General features: G+C 43.8%; 1 protein-coding gene across 6 annotated transcripts in view; it reads right to left on the bottom strand.

The window, feature by feature from the left end:
* Positions 1-22,300, bottom strand: part of agtpbp1 (ATP/GTP binding carboxypeptidase 1) — a 175,177-nt gene that overhangs the window by 132,180 nt on the left and 20,697 nt on the right. For 5 of the 6 annotated variants that reach the window (XM_078396172.1, XM_078396169.1, XM_078396170.1 and 2 more), the window contains exons 2-3: positions 7,676-7,748; positions 5,608-5,729 (exon numbers count right to left, since the gene is read on the bottom strand). In XM_078396172.1, coding sequence (XP_078252298.1) covers positions 5,608-5,729; positions 7,676-7,707 — 154 coding nt within the window. In that variant the 5' untranslated portion in view covers positions 7,708-7,748. Of the gene's footprint in view, positions 1-5,607; positions 5,730-7,675; positions 7,749-8,832; positions 8,920-22,300 lie in introns of those variants that run through there. The other variant, XM_078396174.1, reaches the window with a different exon arrangement.

The following is a 22,300-nucleotide window of genomic DNA, read 5'->3' as shown; positions in this document are numbered from 1 at the left end:
CTATCATTAATATCCTACCATCAACCTGAAACCTGACCAGCCACAAGTATGCAGTAGGCCAAAGACTGGGTAGAGGGCTGAATCCAAATCACCTGCAGTCACCCCACAGCGTTCCATCATTTAAAAGTAAGACAGGAATGGATGCCCTAGTCTACACTTGCCTGGATTTGTGCAGTCCCAACAACCCTCAAGAAGCTTGACCTTAGCTAGGACAAGTAGCCTGTTACTTAGCACCCATCAACCGTTCATTTCCGTCACATCTGGTTCAGGGTACCATCTGCACGAATCCAACATCCTTGATATCCCAACAGTCACAGGTGCTCAATTAAAAGATTAATTAAATCATCCATTTCCTATGGTGTAGTCAGTTAGAAATCCAGTGTACAATTCGAGAACCCTTTTCATTTTGGGTTTTCAAAGTTTTCAAACCCTTTTCAAAGGGTACTTTTGGTCATATTCTTTAAACGTCAATGTCCTTCTGTGACTCTATGCCACTCTGCTGTCAGCAATGCAAGTTGCTTCAGATACTTTGACATATCACATCCACTCAGCAAATGTCTTTTGTTTTGGTCACCCTACTATAGGAAGGGGTTCTTTAAGCTAGTAAGAGTGCAAGGATGTTGCTAGGATTTGAGGGCCTGAACTATAGGGGGAGGTTGGGCAGGCTAGGACTTTATTCCTTGGAGGGCAGGAAGCTGAGGGGTGATATTACTGAAATAAATAAAATCAGGAGGGGAATAGATAGGTAAATGAATCTTTTATCCAAGGTAGGAAATCAAGATTCAGAATTCATGGTGAGAGGGGAAACATTTAATAGGAACCCAAGGGGCAACATTCCTCACAAAAGGGTGGGAGGTTTGTGGAACGAGCAGCCAGAGGACGTAGTTGAGGCAGGAGGTATAACAACATTTAAAAGATTCTTGAACAGGTACACGGATACGAGATGTTTAGAGGGATATAGGCCAAATGCAGCAAATGGGACTGGCTTGGATAGGGCATCTGTGGTGGTATGGACAAGTTGGTATAAAGGGGCTGTTTCCATGTTGTATGGCTTTTCAGCTGTCATTGATTACTGAAAGACAAGATACCCAGTGAATATCACACATTGGATTTCTTGGGATATGAATTGCAAGCTTCAAGATAACCTTTTTTGTAAAATATGGATAAGCATGTTATGTTTAGGCTTAGAGCTATATTACACTATCAGAAAATAACTTGATATTTCATTATTAATTATTTCATTTTTCAGTATTGGGCTTATTCAGTAAACCCAATCCAAATCTCCGCAATCCCAGTTTGAAATATTTTAATATAATGTTTTACAACAATACAAAGCAAAAAACAAACTGCTGGAGGAACTTAATAGGTCAGGCAGACCCAGTGGAAGGTGAAGGTCCAATGAAGGTCCTGCCTTGAAATGCAGTCTGTCTATTCCTCTCCACTTTTGTTGCCTGACCCACTGAGTTCCTTCAGCAATTTGTTTTTTGCTCGATTCCAGCATCTGCCAGCTTGTGTAAATCATTAATTCAAAGTACCTAGGAGAGAACAGAGGAAACAGGAAGAGAAGGAAAAGGAAAAACTGCATAGAGAGATAATGGAAGAGATAGAGTAGGAAAGAAAAAGGAAAAAGGCAAGAATAAGAAAGAAAATAAAAAGCAGAGAGAAAAGGACTTTAAAATGGTATTTTAATTTATATACTATCATTAACAAACATAATCATTGTTATTAATATTGATGAGGTCCTTCCTTCCCGCTGCTGTGAGACTGCACAACCAGCACTGCTCCCAGCAGACTAGTCAACAATAACAGCTAATAACACACAGAAAACTGATGACAATTTATGTATCTTTTATTTATAATGAATGATCTCTTGCTCTCTTGCTCTCTTGCTATCCACTTTGCTGCTGTAACACTGTAAATTTCCCCGGTGTGGGACGAATAAAGGAATATATTATTATTATATTATCTATCGAAGATATTTTTTCAGCAATCATTGCACCAAAGTTTAACTGGTTTCAAAAAAACTGTTGTGGTAAACTGACCCATTAAATTCAGAAATAAAAACAGGAACAGCAGAAGGTGAATAGATTAAGTGAAAGGCCAAGCCAGCTCCTTATAAACTGATGCCATTATCAAATAACCAGTGAAGTAAAATTAGATGAGAGAATCTACAAACTTTCAACGTGCAACTCCACTCCATGGATATAATTTTTGATAAATCTTGTTCTGTAACACATGTGGCATTCAGAGATGTTGCTCCATAGTAACTTCCTATTGAAAGGCAGTTTTATTCCTAAAAAGCATTGAATCTTTTCTGATTCAAAATAATTCCCAGAAACAAATATAAACAGAAGCAAAGTGTATTTTCTTCCCAACATCATCAACATGCTCTCAAACATTTTCCCCTTCCCAGCCCAAAAAGTGAAATAGTTTCAATCATTTCTGCTAACATAATTCCTAAACACCATTGGCACTCATATATTTAAGTTGCAAACAGCAAATTATATTGTTAAACAGTTCAAGACAATTTTCAAACATTCATAATTAATATATTTGTCTTTTCTCTAACTACTACAACCTATATTCATTTACTAATTTTAAATGCAGAAAATAATTTTGAAAGAGCTTTGTAGAGGTGCATTAGCTCTAACTAGAGATTTGCCAAACTTGGATTGTTTTCTCTGGAGCATCAGTATATAAAATTATGAAAGGCCGAATTAATTAATTAATTAATTAATTAATTAATGTCCTCTAAGTTTATGCCCTCTAAGTTTTGACAATTCCACCCCGGGCAAACAGATTCTATCTTTCCAATTAATTAATTAATTGGAACAGATGCCATATTTCCAATTAATTAATTAATTAATTAATAGGAAAGATAGAATCTGTTTGCCCGGGGTGGAATTGTCAAAACTTAGAGGGCATAAATTCATAAGTTTAAGATGAGAGAAGAGGAGAAGAGGCAAGTTCCCCCCACCCGACTGCACGTACAGGGTGGCAGGTGCTCAGAATGCACTGCCAAGGGAGGTGGTAGATGCAGATACAATCACATATGATACAATAACATAAAAAACCAATGGACAGATACAAGCAGAAAAGAGAGATATAGAGCTTGCACAGGCAAATGGGATTAGATTGACGTCAGGACCTCCACAGACATGGTTGCCAAATCAGCCTGTTCCTGAGCGATACTGTTGTATGTTCTTTGACAGGGATCTCCAAACTATAGCCTGCGGGCCACGAGATTTTATCCGGCCCGCAGCAAGCTCTTAGGCGGCGGGGACCGGAGGCAGAAGCTGCCGGCGAAGGTTCACCGGAGAGCGGATCGCCACCGACCCAGAGCCGGGACAAGGCGAGAGATCGTAGCGCCCCCTTGCAAACAACAAACTCAAGGAAACCACTCACCCCGGGGAGAGATGGGGGGGGGGGGAGAGAGAGTCGGGGTAGAGGGAGCTACGGGTGAGAGCGGGAGCGCAGGGAGGGTGTCAGAGTGTCCGGTGAAGGAGCGCTGCCACTTGCGGGTGAGGCTCCCTCCCTCTCTCCCCTCTCTCCCAGAGCCAACGAGATCTGCGCCGCTCCTCCACTCTCTTCCCTGGCCCCGTCTCCCTCTAATGCAGCGAAATAAGAACAAACACAAGTGACATTTCCCTCCTCGCCGCCACCGCTCACCCCGGGGTTGCGGGGCTTCTGAACAACAGCTACACTTGTGTTTGTTCTTATTTTGCTGCGTTAGAGGGAGACTGTCCGGAGAAGAGGGTGGAGCAACGGCGCAGATCTCACTGGCTCTGGGAGGGAGGGAAAGGGGGGGAAAGGAGGGGAGGGGAGGGGAGGGGAGGGGAAGGGAGGGGAGGGGGCAGCAGCTCCCGCAAGTGGCGGCTTATGGCTTCTGTCTTACAACCACACCACACAGGATGAACCCTAACACTCAATATTGAATGGTTCACTATTGGTTATGAGGTGAACAATATCTGAGCCAGAGAAAACTACCTGGATGCTCCCCAAACCCTTGGAGATTTACTGTGGAAGGAAGGCAACAAGAAACACAAAATAGATTGATGAAAGGCCAAGAAACAAAGAGAAAAAAGACAGGCAAGGAAGAGGATGAAAAGGGGAAGGGGAGAAGGAAAAACAGAAGCAGAAGAGAATCGCAGAAAGCAATGGGAAAATGTGGTGCAGCAGTGATTGAAGAGTTGCTGATTAAAATGAGTTGATAGCAATCAATTTTCCTTGCACTTCGTACCTCACATTATACACTCTCCCTTCCGTTTAAACCCTGCCTCCCTCTGTTTAAACCTATTTCCAATAGAGGCAAGCATATTGTAAACAACCAGCGTTTACAGTTCCTTGTATCCACATGGTGTAAGTGATGTGGATATCACCACCCAGTGGTAGGATAGGACAATTACAGCTTTTGATATAATTTATAACTGATGCATAGGACTTTTGAATAAAAACAATACACAGTGAGATGTAATAAGATTCTAATGGTAAGATTTTTCCAGACAAGTTCATAACAGTTTAAAAATTATATATAATAATTGGCAGCTTGCCTCTCTCACCCTCGTTTGGCCGCATTCTGGGGAACCGCACGAATAATAAGTTGTACACAGTATAAAAAACCACTAACTCAAAAGAAGAAAGGTTTCAGTGACGTTTAATGTCTCTCCACGATCATAAATGAGCAATAGCAGAGCAATTAAACAAAAAAATCAGAGCAACAACAATATTACTCTCCTGTGAATAACATGAGCCAAACATTAGTTTCTTTGATGCAGTTTCTGTGTAATTTAATGTAAACAATTTGATTCAACAAATTTTACAAAATTTAAGTTTCATTATTGGCTAATGGAATACAGTCAGGGAAAACTCATTGTAATCTGGTCCTTATAATAGTGCTACAAAAATGATTGGACTAGCACACACTCTGCCAAACAAATTACATTGATAAAAAAATTATTGTTTCATTTTCCCAAACTGATAATTCATGAAAATACTTCCCAATCCTGCCCCAAAATACCTCTGCCTTTCCTGTGAAGTCAATGCTAGTATGTAATAAAAGTCCAATAATCTGCTGTTTGACTTCTTGCAAATCCTGGTTTTTACGCTCCTTGATTCCTGTAAAACCTTGAAATGCACCAGGATCAGTTTTCTCCGCTTCCTTTAAACATATCTTAGCCTTTTTTTTTTATTTTTAATATTTTATTTAAGTTTTAACAGAACCCATACGTTATACATTTTACATTCCTTAGTAAACAATAGTCACTGACCTATAACCTTAGATCTTAGCCTTTTTTGCCCCACTCCCTTAACTTTCTGGGTTCACTGGAAAATGTATTGCGCTACTGCAGAACTTTTATTTAAAAAGTATATTAAAAATAGTACTACCAAGGTTCATGTTTACCAAATTAATGGAGTTTTACAATATATTTATGTGACAAAGTACTATGACTGAAATAGCTTGCAATATCTTCCACATGTTCTAACCTACAGTCGTTATTGTATATATGCAATTTTTCTTCATTTTACCATGAAAGGGCACCATTTCTTAATTAGATGCACAGCATTTAAAAATTAGAAAGCACATAATTAATAGCTTAACAATATTACCTTGAGTCTGAGCCAGATGCAAAAGTTTGGAAGTAACGTAACGGCCATTCTCCACATCATGCACTGTCCCATCCAGAGTCAACTTCTCCAACTGGGCTAGCAGACCAAGGATGCGTGTATTCCTGAGAACAATGCAAAATAATTTGTTGAAAAGTAGGTTATTAGGACCTTTTAAACAAGTATATACCATCGTTAAGAGTATTTGTTTTGCAGTTGAGTGACAATGATAGTCAGGTGCATCCTTTGCAAGTCCACAATCAAAGATTAAAATTCACATCAGCAATTCCAAAGGAACCAAATGAAAAGATTTACAATTTAGTAATTCTGCATTATTGAGCTGCCATACATAGATTTACACATTTAGGAAGTTTACCACAGTTTTCAGGAGCAGAAATCATGTACAACTTTAAGAGCCCTGGCTTTCTTCCATTGTGATAGTCATAGTGATTATAGTTTTGAACTGTAAGATTGCCATGCTTATCAATTACAACATTTATCTGCAATTTTTACTGTACATCTCATCATGTGCTGTCCTGTTGCCCTCCATCTACACAGTATTCCCCAGATAAACGGACTAGGATAATTCAGCTATCATACTTCTGAGGAAAAATAAGACTAATGGAAATTTATAAAAATCTCCATTGTTATGACATCACAAAGAAAAGTTACATCACAAAACATCTTCAGACTATTACTTAGGGCTACACATTTTGCAATAATAAAATCAATTTGCTTCCTTACATTTAATACCTATGTATAAGTTACATGGTCGTGGACAATCGATAAAAAAAACAAAAATCACAATCTGAGCTTTCTATGATGACATACTGTTTTTCTTTAATTAACATCATGGATTTGGAGAATCCTGAAGAGGCCTTGTGATATTCAATTAGATCAGGAGGTTAAATGTTAAGGAGTTTATTGGTTGGATGAGTTTATTCGTTGGACATGGTCCTTTTGTTTCTTAAATATTGGTTTAATGTTACCTTTCTACCAGTTCACCAGCATTACACCTTTTCATAATGTATTTATCAAATGTTTGGAAGAGTAGTCAGAATCCATCTGGAACAAGATTTTAATTCTCATGGTTCAATTAATTTAATTCATGCTTTTGATTATTATTTATATATTATCATTTCTATATTCTATATATTTAGAAGGATACAAACCATGAAGAAGGCTCTCGACCCGAAACGTTACCCATTCCTTCTCTCCTGAGATGCTGCCTGACCTGCTGAGTTACTCCAGCATTTTGTGAATAAATACCTTCGATTTGTACCAGCATCTGCAGTTATTTTCTTACATTACATGTACAGGCACAATATGCATGTTAGATTAGCATTAATGTCAGCACCAACATGTTGGTTGTAGGCTTGTTGTTATGCTGAATTGTCAGATATTGAAATGAGAATAGGAGTATTTTTGAATTCAAAGATGAATCAAAAAATTAATAATAAGAGAGAACACAAGAGTAGACTAATGAAAAACAAAAACAAACCTTCAGAGCATCAACAGATATATAAAATGGAAAAGACAAGCAAGAGTAAGTGGGGGCCTCTTACAGACATTGGCAGGATAATTCAACACATCTCAATTGGTATTTTTTCCAACCAAGCACATGGACCTCCCTCCATAATCCATTCACTTTCATGGCAAATGGTGAAGACAAAGTCATGCCTGACTAATCCAGAGAGTTTATTTTTTATTTTAAAGCAGAACATAAACATTCCAGGGCAATCTCGGGAATACATTTGCAGAAATCATAAAATTATATTCTAGATTTGCCAATGAAAAGGATGCAATGTCGTATAAGCTTTGATTTTTGCAGAGTTATACAATCAAGGATCTGAAGCAAACATGGTTTAATGGAGGAGGCAAAGTTGGACCATGATCTGACTGCATAGCAGAACAGGTTAAAGAGGATGTTGGATTGACTATTGTTCCTAAGAGACGTGTCTGAAAAATTGTGTAGTTTTAAACATGCAGGATTATTAATATGAAACAAGCACAAATTAAATATAATATTTTGTTATTAAAATTCTCCTTGGTCCATCTTTAATCTACTTACCCTTTTTCTGTTGAACCTTTGACTTTGTTCATCTTGACTGAAATTCCTCTTTCACTTTGCCATTTCAAACAATCTGAAAATGATTTCATAAAACAGAAATCAGAACAAAAAATAATAACTTAAAGTTCATTACAACATTCTTCAGTTTAGTTTAAGACGTTCATATGAACACACAAATTAGGAGCAGGGATATGCCAATCATCTCAACCATTTCATAAAATTACAACTGATCCACTTGCAATCTCAACTCTGCATTCCAGTAACCTTTCCCCAGTTGCTTACACTGATCAGCCAAAACATTATGTCTATCTGCCTAATATGCTGTTGGTCCTCCGTGTGCCGCCAAAACAGCGCCGACCTGCCGCGGCATGGACTCTACAAGACCTCTAAAGGTGTCCTGTGGTATCTGGCATCAAAACATTAGCAGCAGATCCTTCAAGTCCTGTAAGTTGCGAGTTGGAGCCGCCGTGGATCGGACTTGTCGATCCAGCACATCCCACAGGTGCTCAATCGGATTGAGATCTGGAGAATTAGGCCAGGGCAACACCCTGAACACTTCATCATGTTCCTCAAACCATTCCCGAACAATGTGTGCAGTGTGGCAGGGCGCATTATCCTGCTAAAAGAGGCCACTGCCATCAGGGAAAACCATTGCCATGTAGGAGTGTACCTGGTCTGCAACTATGCTTAGGTAGGTGACATGTGTCAAATTGACGTCCACATGAATGGCTGGACCCAGGGTTTCCCAGCAGAACATTGCCCAGAGCATCACACTCCCTCCATCGGCTTGTCGTCTTCCCACAGTTGGTTCGGACCAGACGGGATAGCTTCTGTTGCCCTCGCGCATCGATGAGACTTGGGTGTCCAACACCCTGTCGCCGGTTTGTGGTTTGTCCCTCCTCGGACCACTGTCGGTAAGTACTCACCACTGCTGACCAGGAGCACCCCACAAGCCTTGCTGTTTCAGAGATGATCTGACCCGGTCATCTGGCTATAACAATTTGGCCCTTGTCAAAGTCGCTCAGATCTTTACTTCTGCCCATTTCTCCTGCATCCAACACATCAACTTCAAGAACTGACTGTTCACTTGCTGCCTAATATATCCCACCCCTTGACAGGTGCCATTGTAACAAGATAACAAATGTTATTCACTTCACCTGTCAGTGGTCACAATGTTTTGGCTGATCGGTGTATAAAGAATCTGCCAGCCCGACCTTGAAAGACACCCATGATTCTGCATCTTCAGTATAATTGAGGCATAGCCTCCCTTCAATTCCCTGCTAATAAATAATAAGTTTAGTGATTCTCCTTATTTGCTGAATGTGTACAATAGTCATTTCTGAATCAGGTAGTAGGGCACACAGATCCCTCTGCATCCTCTTGCCATTTAGTCAATATGCTTTTTACTTACCCTTCCTGTCAAATTAGGCACTTTTATATTTTCCCACAATATATCCACCATTTACCAGATGTTTGCCTGCTCACTTAATCCATCTACATAGCTCTATGAAGAGGATACAAGGAGCCGAGAACTTACTTTCCTACTTTTTTCAGCATTAATAAATTTAGCAAACATATTCTTTGTGCATTTGTCAAAATAATTTATATGAAACTGTTGATGGTGGAGGCCCAAAAAACTGACCCCAATAATACACAAAACTTATTGCCACCCAAGAAAAGATAATTTTATGCCCACACAATTTTCTGTTAGCCAGCCAATCTGCTCTGCACATCAATGCATTATTTCCTATACCGTGTTTTTATTTTCTATGATAGCAAGTGCCTTCTGGAAATCTTAGTATATCCATCCATTTACCTTAACGCAGAACAATTCACTTCCTTGAAGAACCCCAATAAATTGGTCAAACATGATTTTCCTTTCACAAATCTATGTTGACTTTTCTATATTATCTTGATATTTTTCCAAAATGGCCCACAGTGTTTTTATTAATAGTTTTTGACAGAATTTGAGATAACTAGCCATTCGGTTCCTGCTTTCCGTCTCCCTCCCTACTTTACAAAAGTTCACCAACTTGATTCTTAGTTACATTCTGTTTGCAATCCAGAAGTCACGTTTGGAAGCCTGCTTCCAAACACATTATTAATCCCCAAGCAAAACTGTGGGAGTGCAACCAAATAAACATTCTGTATTTCCTTTTCTTGTTTTTTTTACAACAGATACATCTAAATTCCCTAAAAAAAGTATCCAGTCGACAATTCAGAGAAACTGTGCTTATGATTGACATTTTGCAAGAAAACTTGTTTGTCCTTCAGCAGGCTCATAATATGATGAACACAAATCTCACACATATAAACGGCTCACAGGAAGATCTAATGGATACAATAGGTAGTAATACAACAAAATTGACAGATTAAAATTCAAAGGTTATACCACCAAAAGACTATATTGATTTAGTGTCCTTTTATTTCAAACCGATACGGATATCTAGGAGGGGCATGAGGCAAAAGATACTTAGAGGAGGGAGTTAAGCACCATTAAAAATACTTACAAGAAATAGTTTTTTTTCCTTACGTCATCCTGGCTTGTATATTTAAAATATTTTCTTTTTTCCCCATCAGCATCTATTACCTAACAAAAATCTAATCATATTTTCATGCCCCTGACCAGCACACATTCTTCCTATTCCCAACCAATCAGTGCGGTCAATTGTATCTTTAAATTGCCACAGATAAGTTCAATGGGTACAAGTGTTTCAGATCAATCAGACCAGACATATGCCACTGGGCTTCATAAATTGGAGTAGGGAATGCTGTGCACTCAGTCAGTTCTGAACAGATGACAGATATAATTAAGGAGACACATGGAAGTGCAGATGCTGGAAAGTGGTGAAGTAACTCAGTACTGTGAGTAATCCAGTAATGGATATACTATGTTTCAGGTTCGGGCACTTCTTTAGACTGTCATCAGATATAATTAAGGTTGACTTAAATACTCAGCCCAAGGAAGGTGTACTTTTCAAACAAAGCACCCCACCAAAAAGATTCTGTCAAGATGTTTAATCCTAACTTCATCATCTTTTGAAGAACTTTCATATAACCTGTCGTTTAATCATTCTTTTTCTGTCACAAAAAAATGGAAAAGATATTGTGCTGTAATAAAAATTTTCATACTGACATCTTTCCAGGTGGACACGTTCCATTTTACTTTATCAATATATATATTTCAAGGCACAAATTCAAGCAAGGGATAATGTAGAATCAATCCCTAATCTGTTCAAATGAAGCCTTGTTGGCTGAAGGATCACTGGATCTCTTCAGAAAGTAAAAGTAACACTAGATTTGGAATATTATTTAGTATTGTCATTACAAATCATTCAGCAGTGATCCCCTTATTCAGTGCTGGAGGGACAAGGTGAGGAGCAGATTAGACTGTTGTGCCTTGTGATGGTCTAATACATGTTTAGATTTTTAAATATATGCATGAATACATTATCAATATAATTGCTGCAACCCTGGGTCTTAAAACAAAGCAGTCCTCAGATATCATCTTATGCAAACTCAACTTTATCCCCGATACTCAATCCCAGACTGTTTTTGTTTGCTATCTTTTCTTTTTCAGTGAATTTTCAAATTTGTGGGACCACTTCACAAACCATTGCAGACAAGGAGACAGATTTATGAAACTTTCATTGTTTCAGGAAACTCGCTGCAGTAGCGACAGTGGCTTATTTTTCTAAGTGTCCCTGACAAACACCTATACTTAGTACACAAAATAATGAGATACCAATATTCAAAAAATTAACTATACTCAGTGAAAAGGATATCAATTGCTGACTACATTGTTTTGGGCAGTTTTCCAGCCTGGAATGGATATTTCAATAGCATTATTCCCGTGTCAAGGTATTTAGACTTCATAACACAATAGTAAATAAAAATGTATTAACATCAGGTGTTTGCTTTAGTCAAATCAAAATTAAAAACATGTAAATAAGTTGTTGGCTCATATAACTATTATGTTCACGCTAAATTTGATTTAAGCATGATAAATTTGATGTTTAGTATACCTGCAACTTGGCTTTTAACATCAAAAGGTACAGGCATATCCCCATGACATGTACCCAATCATCACTATTCTCATATTATAGCTTGCTTCAAGTCAATTTATAGATTCAGAATTGTACTTTACAGAAACAGGCCAAGATGCCGAACGAAGCCAATTAATTTGCCTGCATTTGGCCCATAATGCCTCCAAACCATTACTACTAATCTACTTGTCCATTTTTGTTTAGCCATTGCAATGGTATCCACCTCTTCCACTTCCTCTGGCAGCTCGTTCCATATATGCATCACCTTCTGTATGAAAATCTTGCTCCACTTAGGCTGACATTAGTGGTGGGGAAGATGCTGGAACCAATTATAAAAGAAGAAATTGCGGTACATTTGGATAACAGTAACAGGATCGTTCTGAGTCAGCATGGATTTACGAAGGGGAAATCGTGCTTGACTAATCTTCTGGATTTTTTTGAGGATGTAACTAGGAAAATGGACAAGGGAGAGCCAGTGGATGTAGTGTACCTGGACTTTCAGAAAGCCTTTGATAAGGTCCCACATAGGAGATTAGTGGGCAAAATTAGAGCACATGGTATTGGAGGTAGGGTACTGACATGGATAGAAAATTGGTTGGCAGACAGGAAACAAAGAGTAGGGATTAATGGGTCGCTTTCAGAATGGCAGGCAGTGACTAGTGGGGTACCGCAAGGCTCGGTGCTGGGATCACAGCTATTTACAATATACATTAATGACTTAGATGAAGGGATTAAAAGTAACATTAGCAAATTTACAGATGACACAAAGCTGGGCGGCAGTGTGAACTGTGAGGAGGATGCTATGGGGATGCAGGGTGACTTGGACAGGTTGTGTGAGTGGGCAGATGCATGGCAGATGCAGGACAGATGCAGTTTAATGTGGATAAATGTGAGGTTATCCACTTTGATAGTAAGAACAGGAAGGCAGATTATTATCTGAATGGTGTCAAGTTAGGAAATGGGGAAGTACAAAGAGATATGGGTGTCCTTGTTCATCAGTCACTGAAAGTAAGCATGCAAGTACAGCAGGCAGTGAAGAAAGCAAATGGAATGTTGGCCTTCATGACACGAGGAGTTGAGTATAGGAGCAAATAGGTCTTTCTGCAGTTGTACAGGGCCCTAGTGAGACCACACCTGGAGTACTGTGTGCAGTTTTGGTCTCCAAATTTGAGGAAGGACATTCTTGCTATTGAGGGAGTGCAGCGTAGGTTCACTAGGTTAATTCCCGGAATGGCAGGACTGTCGTATGTTGAAAGACCGGAGCGACTGGGCTTGTATACACTGGAATTTAGAAGGATGAGACAGGATCTTATTGAAACATATAATATTATAGACAATAGACAATAGGTGCAGGAGGAGGCCATTCCGCCCTTCCAGCCAGCACCACCATTCAATGTGATCATGGCTGATCATTCTCAATCAGTACCCCGATCCTGCCTTCTCCCCATACCCCCTGACACCGCTATCCTTAAGAGCTCTATCTAGCTCTCTCTTGAATGCATTCAGAGAATTGGCCTCCACTGCCTTCCGAGGCAGAGAATTCCACAGATTCACAACTCTCTGACTGAAAAAGTTTTTCCTCATCTCAGTTCTAAATGGCCTACCCCTTATCCTTAAACTGTGGCCCCTCGTTCTGGACTCCTCCAACATTGGGAACATGTTTCCTGCCTCTAACGTGTCCAACCCCTTAATAATCTTATACGTTTCGATAAAATCCCCTCTCATCCTTCTACATTCCAGTGTATACAAGCCTACTCGCTCTAGTCTTTCAACATGATATTATTAAGGGATTGGACATGCTAGAGGCAGGAAACATGTTCCCAATGTTGGGGGAGTCCAGAACCAGGGGCCACAGTTTAAGAATAAGGGGTGGGCCATTTAGAACGGAGATGAGGAAAAACCTTTTCACTCAGAGTTGTAAATCTGTGGCATTCTCTGCCTCAGAAGGGAGTGGAGGTCAATTCTCTGGATGCTTTCAAGAGAGTTAGATAGAGCTCTTAATGATAGCAGAGTCAGGGGGGGGGATGAGGAGAGGGCAGGAACAGGGTACTGATTGTGAATGATCAGCCATGATCACATTGAATGGTGGTGCTGGCTCGAAGGGCTGAATGGCCTACTCCAGCACCTATTGTCTAGGGAGGGAGGGGAGGGGGGGGAGGGAGGGGCGTCCACTTGGTCCAGTAATTTATAAATCTGATCATGTTTATTTTTCCATTATCCACCATCTAGGTGATTATAAGGCGGCTCATGTTATAAAAAGAGTAACAAAGGTTTTTATACAACCCGTGCACTTTACTACAATATTGATGAGTGCACATTCAGTGGAGCAAAGCACCAGAACAATCTGTTTTAAAAGTCTAAACATGCAACAAATGGATTGTAATTGTGTGCTTATTTCAGGTATGCATTTCCAGTAATCAATTCCATTAAGATGAGTTTTTAAAAAATAATTTGGTTCAAGAGAGCATGACTGCACTTGTGAATAATTAACTGTAATAATTGACATTCACGTGCTCATGTTATCAACAATGAAAGCAAACTAACGAATTATTTATCTGCTACAATAAAATATTTTCTTCAAACATAATGCTTCTCATTATAATTTTATTGTAGCAAAAGGGTTTGGAATTGGTATAACACAGTATAATCTCTTACTTGAAATCCGAATCTTTACATTATTTTAACCATTTATCAATGCCTCAACTTTGGCCAAATCCCTCAATGGCCTTGCAATCCTTATCGTTCCACTTCAATATTTAGCAAACAATTTAAGATGGAAAACATTGAGTGAACTTTAGATAAGATAGGTTAATATTGATGATAGGAAAGGCAACAGAAATCCTACATAAAAAAAGATGTGGAAATAAAAACCAGAAACTAAAATAAAATATTGAATAAAGAACATGTCTTTCAAAATGGCAAGTTCTTTGAGCTACTTGAAGAGATGGAGCGAGAAAACAAGGACAATGCATTATACAAATGGCTACATTTCCAAAGAGCAGCTGATAAATCTCCACCTTCCCCAAGCAGTCCTTTGGAATTGATGAGGTCACGCTTCCATCCCCATTTTGTGAATTCCAGAGGTAGCTAATGTGACCAGTTTGGGAACTGCAAACTCTCCTCAAGTGAGGCAATAGATGATCGATAGAGCTGGGGAGTAGGTAGTTTGTGAGGTGGATCACTTCTTCAACCACATATGCAACACTTCCATGTGCTTCTAATGTATGCTTCAAGATATTTAATTTCATCCCAAATGTTCCTTCACCGCTTTGAGTGATCAGGAGGTTGCCAGGAGTCAGTGGGTATATTGATTTTCTTCGAGGAGGCTTTGAGCACATCCTTGCATCTTTTTTCATCAACCTGTTATTCCTCTCCTATAGTCATAGAGAATCATAGACTCATGCAGTGTGGAAACAGGTTCTTCGACCCAAACATCCCCATGCCAACCAACATGCCCCATCTACACTAATACAATCTGCCCCGCGTATAGTCCATAACCCTCTAAACATGTACTATCCATGTACCTGTCCAAATGTCTCTTAAACATTATGATAGTACCTGCCTCAACTACCTCCTGCGGCTACTCGTTCCATACACCCACCACCCTTTGTGTAAAAACAAAAAATTGCCCCTCAGGTTCCTATTAATCGTTCCCTCTGGTTCTTGATTCTCCTACACTGGGCAAAATACTCTGTGCATTTACCCAATATATTCCTCTCATGATCTTGTACACCTCTATAAGATCGCCCTTCATCCTCCTGCGCTCCAAGGAATAAAGTCCTAGCCTGCTTAACCTCTTCCTATAGCTCAGGCCCTCGTTTCCTGGCAACATCCTCATAAATCCTCTCTGCACCCTTTCCAGCTTGACAACATCTTTCCTATAACATGGTGACCTGAACCGAACACAATAACCTAAATGTGGTCTTGTAGGGACATACGGATTAGCGGGGGGTCTCCAACCCTCGGTTGGGCTAACGAGTCACGGGATGCGGGAGCGCGAGGTATAGTTGTGTCTGGCGCCAAACTCAAGAGATTAGATTAGATTATGTAAGCAGTTAAGTAGTGGTGTCCAAAGTAAGTGCGTTGCGCCTTGTTACGGTTTTTGCTATGAATAAAGTCTTTTGGTTAATAACGCTCGTTTTGGACTCACTACATTGGTGACCCGAACGTAAGATCTGAAGAGAACACGCAGAATGTCGCAAGTGGGAGCGAGCGCGGGCGAGATGCACCTACCGCCGTTCTGGGCCCATCAGCCGCACCTGTGGTTTGTACAGACGGAGTCGCAGTTCCATATAAAAAAGGTGGAGAGCGAACAGGAGAAGTTCCACCACCTGGTGAGCTGTCTGCGGGCGGTGGTGGCTGCGAGGGTCAGTCAATATCTGACCAGTCCACCCCAAACGGAGCAGTACGTGGGGCTCAAGAGGCTCCTACTGAAGAAATTCGGCTGGAGCCAGAACCAGCGGGCTCTGAAGCTGCTCCATCTACCAGCGTTGGGGCAGCGGCTGCCGTCCGAGTTGATGACGGAAATGCTGACCTTGGTGGGCGACCATCAGCCGTGCATGGTTTTCGAAGCGGCATTTCGAGAGAAGCTACCCCAGGACGTCAGGCTGGTGTTGGCCGACGTCTCGTTTGCCGACCCGGGAACGTTCGCCGAGAAAGCCGACGTGCTCGTCAGGGAGCGGAACACCCGGGATGACTCGGTCAATCGTGTCTCGAGGCCCAGCGGCAGTCGGGGGAGCGGCCGGGAGAGCGACGGCTCGGCCGCTATTTCGCAGTCTGCCAGGCAAAAAGGGGCTGCAGAACATGTTTATTGGTCGCGGGCACAACCAGCACGGCAGAATAAAAGCGGCTGGTGTTTCTACCATCGGCGGTGGGGCAGTGACGCCCGAAGTTGCAGAGCCCCGTGTACGTTTCCGGGAAATGCCTGGGCCGATCGAACGTAGAGGCAGTTTCGATTGGCCGTAATCGCCGCCTCTACGTGACAGACCAAGAGACCGGGATCGTGTTTCTGGTGGATACGGGAGCGGTAGTGAGTATTGTGCCCCCCTACGGCTGTGAAGTTCAAGCGGGGGGGAAGGGGCCGCCCCTTATTGCAGTGAACGGTAGCGCCATCCGCACTTACGGTAAGAGGACTATGTCCCTGTCCTTTGGGTCTATGACCTACCGTTGGAATTTCATCGTGGCGGATGTGGGCCAGGCCATTTTGGGTGCGGACTTCCTATGGGCGTTTTCGTTGGTCGTAGACGGCCACGGTAGCGGCCTGCAGCCCTCGGCCGACGTACGGCCCCGAAGTATGGGGCCTGCGGCCCCTCCAAGCGCCGCCCCACCCAGTTCAGCGATCCAGGCCATCACGGATTCGATGCGGTCCTAGTGGAGTTCCCGCAGCTCCTCGTTCAGCGGTTCGATGCACCTTCCGAGAAGCATGGGGTGGTGCATTTCATTCCGACCGAGGGCCCGCCGGTTTTTGCCCGGGCACGGCGCCTCCCACCCGAAAAGCTGGCCATGGCTCGAGAGGAGTTCTTGAACTTGGAGAGGCTGGGAATTGTGCGGCCTTCAAGTAGTCCGTGGGCCTACCCCTTGCATATGGTTTCCAAAGCATCTGGGGGGTGGAGACCATGTGGGGATTTCCGACGACTTAACGCGGCAACACGGCCGGACCGCTACCCGATTCCGCACATACAGGACTTCTCCGCTAGCCTGGAGGGGGCTACAATTTTTTCGAAGATCGATCTGGTGCGGGGGTATCATCAGATCCCGGTCCATCCGCCGGACATCCCAAAGACGGCTACCATTACTCCGTTCGGGTTGTTTGAGTGGTTGCGCATGCCTTTCGGCCTTAAAAACGCAGCTCAGGCATTTCAGCGTCTCATGGACCGTGTGGGTCGAGGTATGCCGTTCGTGTTCATTTACCTCGATGACATTTTGATTGCCAGCCGTTCGGTCCAGGAGCACTTAGTCCACCTTCGCACTATATTCCAGAGGCTGCAGGACCACGGCCTGATTCTGCACCCGGACAAATGCCAAATTCGGCCTGTCGGTGGTAGATTTTTTGGGTCACCGGGTTACATCGGCCGGAGCCACCCCTTTGCCAGCTAAGGTGGAGGCGGTCCGCTCTTTTCCACGCCCTACTACCATCAAGGGATTGCAGGAATTCGTAGGCAAGGTGAACTTTTATCACCGGTTCGTGCCTGCAGCAGCTCGGGTCATGCGCCCCCTTTTTCTATGCCTCGCGGGTAACCCCGCCGAGTTGGTATGGTCCGCATCTGCAGAGACGGCTTTTGTCGCGGTCAAACAGGCCCTCGCCAACGCCACCATGCTGCTGCACCCGCGCTCCTCCGCCCCCACGGCGCTGACGGTGGACGCCTCAGACGTGGCGGTGGGTGGGGTTTTGGAGCAGCAGGTCGAAGGTCAATGGCAGCCCCTGGCGTTTTTCAGCCGGCAGCTCTCGCGAGCCGAGCTCAAATATAGTGCGTTTGATAGGGCGCTCCTGGCCCTCTATTTAGCAGTCCGCCACTTCCGCTATTTTTTGGAAGGCCGTTCTTTCGTGGCCTACACGGATCACAAACCTCTGACATTCGCTTTTGCTAAAGTTTCTGATCCGTGGTCGGCTCGCCAGCAGCGGCACCTCACCCTAATTTCGGAGTTTACCACCGATGTCCGTCATATTGCGGGTAGGCTTAATACGGTTGCTGATACCCTGTCCCGGCCGGCCATTCCCTCCGTTGCCATGGTAGGCGGACAGGTGGATTTCCAGGAGCTAGCGGAGGCTCAGCGCCTGGAAAAAACGGCCGAGGTGTACGCCTCCACAGCCTCGGGACTGCGTTTGGAGCAGGTGACGTATGGCCCCACAGGTACCAAGTTGTGGTGTGACGTTTCCCTTTCACGCCCTCGCCCGGTGGTGCCTGCTGCCCTGCGGCGTAAGGTTTTTGAGGCCATTCACGGCCTGGCACATCCGTCCATCAGGGCGACTTCGGCCATGGTGGCCGCCCGGTTTGTCTGGCACGGCCTGCGGAAGCAGGTGGCGGCCTGGGCACGGGCCTGTATTCCGTGCCAAACCTCCAAAGTTCATCGCCATGTCCAGCCCCCATACCAGAGATTCGAGGTTCCCCCAGTCCGTTTTTTCCACATCCACGTGGATTTGGTGGGTCCATTGCCTTATTCCAGGGGTTATACTCATCTGCTGACAGTGGTGGACCGGTTTACACGTTGGCCGGAGGCGCTCCTATTGTCGGACACCTCGGCGGCCTCCTGTGCACGGGCCCTGGCGTTGCATTGGGTGGCCCGTTTCGGCGTACCGGCTATCATCACCACAGATCGGGGAGCCCAGTTCACCTCCTCCCTCTGGGCCGCGCTGGCACAGTTGTATGGGTCTCATTTAAAGCAGACCACCGCCTACCATCCCCAATCCAACGGGATGGTTGAGCGCTTCCATCGGCAGCTGAAGGCGTCCCTCTGTGCCCGACTGACCGGCCACGATTGGGCTGACCAGCTGCCTTGGGTCCTCCTCGGCATTCGTACAGCCCCAAAGGCCGAGCTAGGCACATCCCCGCCTTGCCGCCGACCGTTACGTCGGTGTTGGGTTCCCTCCGGGCATGGGTGGGTTCTCTGGCTCCAGTCCCGACCTCCTGGCACGGAAGCACGGCGGTCCACGTCCCGTCGGACTTGTGGGACTGCGATTTCGTGTTCCTGCGGAAAGATTCCCATCGCCCCCCTCTTCAGCCGGTTTATCAGGGCCCGTTTCAGGTACTTAAGAGAGGGGCTGTCACTTTTACCTTACAGGTGGGTAATCGCCAGGAACTCGTTTCAGTATCCCGGCTCAAGCCGGCCCATTTGGACCAGGCCCTTCCTGTGTCGGTGGCCCAGCCGCCGCGCAGGGGCCGGCCTATGGCCGCCCCCCTGGTGCCGCCAGCGGCGCCTTGTTTGCCACCTCTCAGCCCCCCCCGCCGCCTATGGTTGGGCCCGGGCCCCCGTTCCCGATCAAGCACTCTCCTGCGCCTACGCCCTCCGCTTCCGTGGCCCCTCCATCGCCTCCAGCGGCCTCCCCCCCTCCCGTCACATTGGCGGTTCCGGGAGGGAGGTCCGGGCACCCGTGAGGTATGGTTTCGAGGGTTCTGGGGGGGGGGTCATGGAGGGACATACAGATTAGCGGGGGGGTCTCGAACCCTCGCTTGGGCTAACGAGTCACGGGATGCGGGAGCGCGAGGTATAGTTGTGTCTGGCATCAAACTCAAGAGATTAGATTAGATTATGTAAGCAGTTAAGTAGTGGTGTCCAAAGTAAGTGCGTTGCGCCTTGTTACGGTTTTTGCTATGAATAAAGTCTTTTGGATAATATCGCTCGTTTTGGACTCACTACAGTCTCACCAATGTCTTATACAACCGTAACATGACTTCCCAACTTCTGTATTTAGTACTCTGACTGAAGGCGGCCAATGTGTCAAAAACCTTCTTGACCACCCAATCCACCTGTAATGCCACTTTCAAGAAACTATGTAACTGCATTCCTAGATCCCTCTGCTCTACAACACTCCCCAGAGCCCTGCCAATCTCTGTGTAGGTCCTGCCTTATTAGGCTGCCCAAAAAGCCAAAGCTTGCACTTTTCTCTATTAAATTCCACCAACCAAAGCTAAGGCCATTTGCCCAACCGATCAAGGTCGTGCTGCAAAATTTGACAACCATTTTCACTATCTACAATACCACCCACTTTTGTGTCATCTGCAAACTTGCTAATCATGCCATGCATGTTCTCATCCAAATCATTGATATAGATGACAAACAGCAATGGGCCCAGCACCGAGCCCTGAGGCACACCAATAGTCACAGGCCTCCAGTCCATAAAGCAACCTTACACCATCACCTTCTGCTTCCTCCCATGAAGCCAATTTCCTATCAATCAGCTACCTCCCCTTGGATCCCATGCAGTCTACCCTTCCAAAGCAGCCAACCATGCAGAACCTTGTCAACTGCCTTGCTGAATTCCATTTATACAATGTCTACAGATCTACTCTCATTAACCTTTTTGGTCATATCTTGAAACAACTCACTCAGATTTGTGATACACAATCTCCTACATACAAAACTGTGCTGACAGTCTCTAATCACCCCCTGTCCATCTAGATGCATGTATATCTTATCCCTCAATACTCTCTAGTAATGTTTCGACCACAGTTGCTAAGCTCACTGGCCTGTAAATCCCAGGCATTTCCATGCAGCCCTTCATAAATAGAGGCATAACATTTGCCACTCTCCAGTCTTCTGGCACCTCCCCCGTATTTAATCATGACTCATAAATCTCAGCCAGGACACCTGCAATCTCCTCTCTCGTTTCGCAGTGTCCTTGGATATATCTGATCATGCCCGGATCTGTCTACCTTCATACGCCTCAGGACCTTCAGCATCTCCTTGACCTTAACACTGACTGCCCTCGAGACATTTCCATTGACTGGCCCCAAGTCACCCAGTTCTCATGTCTTAAAAACAAGAGGAAAAATATTCATTGAGGGCATTGCCCATCTCCTGTGTCTCCACACACAGCTAACCGCTTTGATTCCTGAGGAGTTCCATTCTCTCTCTGGTTACCCTTTTTCCTTTTATATACATAAAATCTCTTGATATTATCCCTATATGGAAAATAATAAAATGTCTGTATTTGGTGTCCAGCATCGTATTTGTACAATGTGGTTTGCCAACGAAGTAACCGCGACCTTAATGCCAGTCCAGGAGAATGCTGGGACATTGGCCAAGGGGAGGATACCGACATTGGTTTATTTATCTTTCCAGCAATCATGGAATTTTGCAGATACATAATTGGCAGTATTTCCAGTGTCTCGGGATACATGCTTTTGACTGTCCAAAATTCAGAATCATACAGGAATTCAGGAATCATTGCCACCCAATTGACCATGAATTTTGTGCCAGGTCTGCTGACTTCATCTTTAAATATCTTTGTCCTAATATAAACCAAAGGCTACCCGGACAAATACCCTTATCAGTCTGAAGAAGGGTCTCGACCCGAGGCGTCGCCCATTCCTTCTCTCCCGAGATGCTGCCTGACCTGCTGAGTTACTCCAGCATTTTGTGAAATAAATACCCTTATCAATGTCTGCTTCCCACAAGAGGCAGCTCCAGAAATATAGGAAGAGTCTGAGTACCTTTCTGAGCCTCTGAACAACTATGATGCAAACAATTAAAGTCTGAGCCAACTGAATCAAAGGCAATTAGCAACCGAATTAAAGGCAGGTTCCCCTGAATAACCACTGCAAATTCATCTTCATGAGGAGTCCAATGCCAGATTATGTTGGGAAATGCCTTCTGAGAAGATCAATAACGTGAAACGTGAAATGCAATTTTTATTTCTTTTTCCACAGATACCGCCTGTCCTTGTGATTATCTCTAACCTTCTGTGCTTTTATTTCTGATTTCTAAAATTCACAATACTTTGTGTAGGTTTCCCCAGGGTGCTCCACATCCGAACAGACTACAATTTGAACTGTTGACTGTCAATAGACAATAGGTGCAGGAGTAGGCCATTCGGCCCTTCGAGCCATCAATGTGATCATGGCTGATCATTCTCAATCAG

The sequence above is a fragment of the Rhinoraja longicauda genome, chromosome 3, assembly GCF_053455715.1.
Source record: "Rhinoraja longicauda isolate Sanriku21f chromosome 3, sRhiLon1.1, whole genome shotgun sequence".
Classification (NCBI taxonomy): Eukaryota; Metazoa; Chordata; class Chondrichthyes; order Rajiformes; family Arhynchobatidae; genus Rhinoraja; species Rhinoraja longicauda.
Note: the sequence above shows the minus strand (reverse complement) of the source record. Positions and strands in the feature narration are given on the sequence as shown.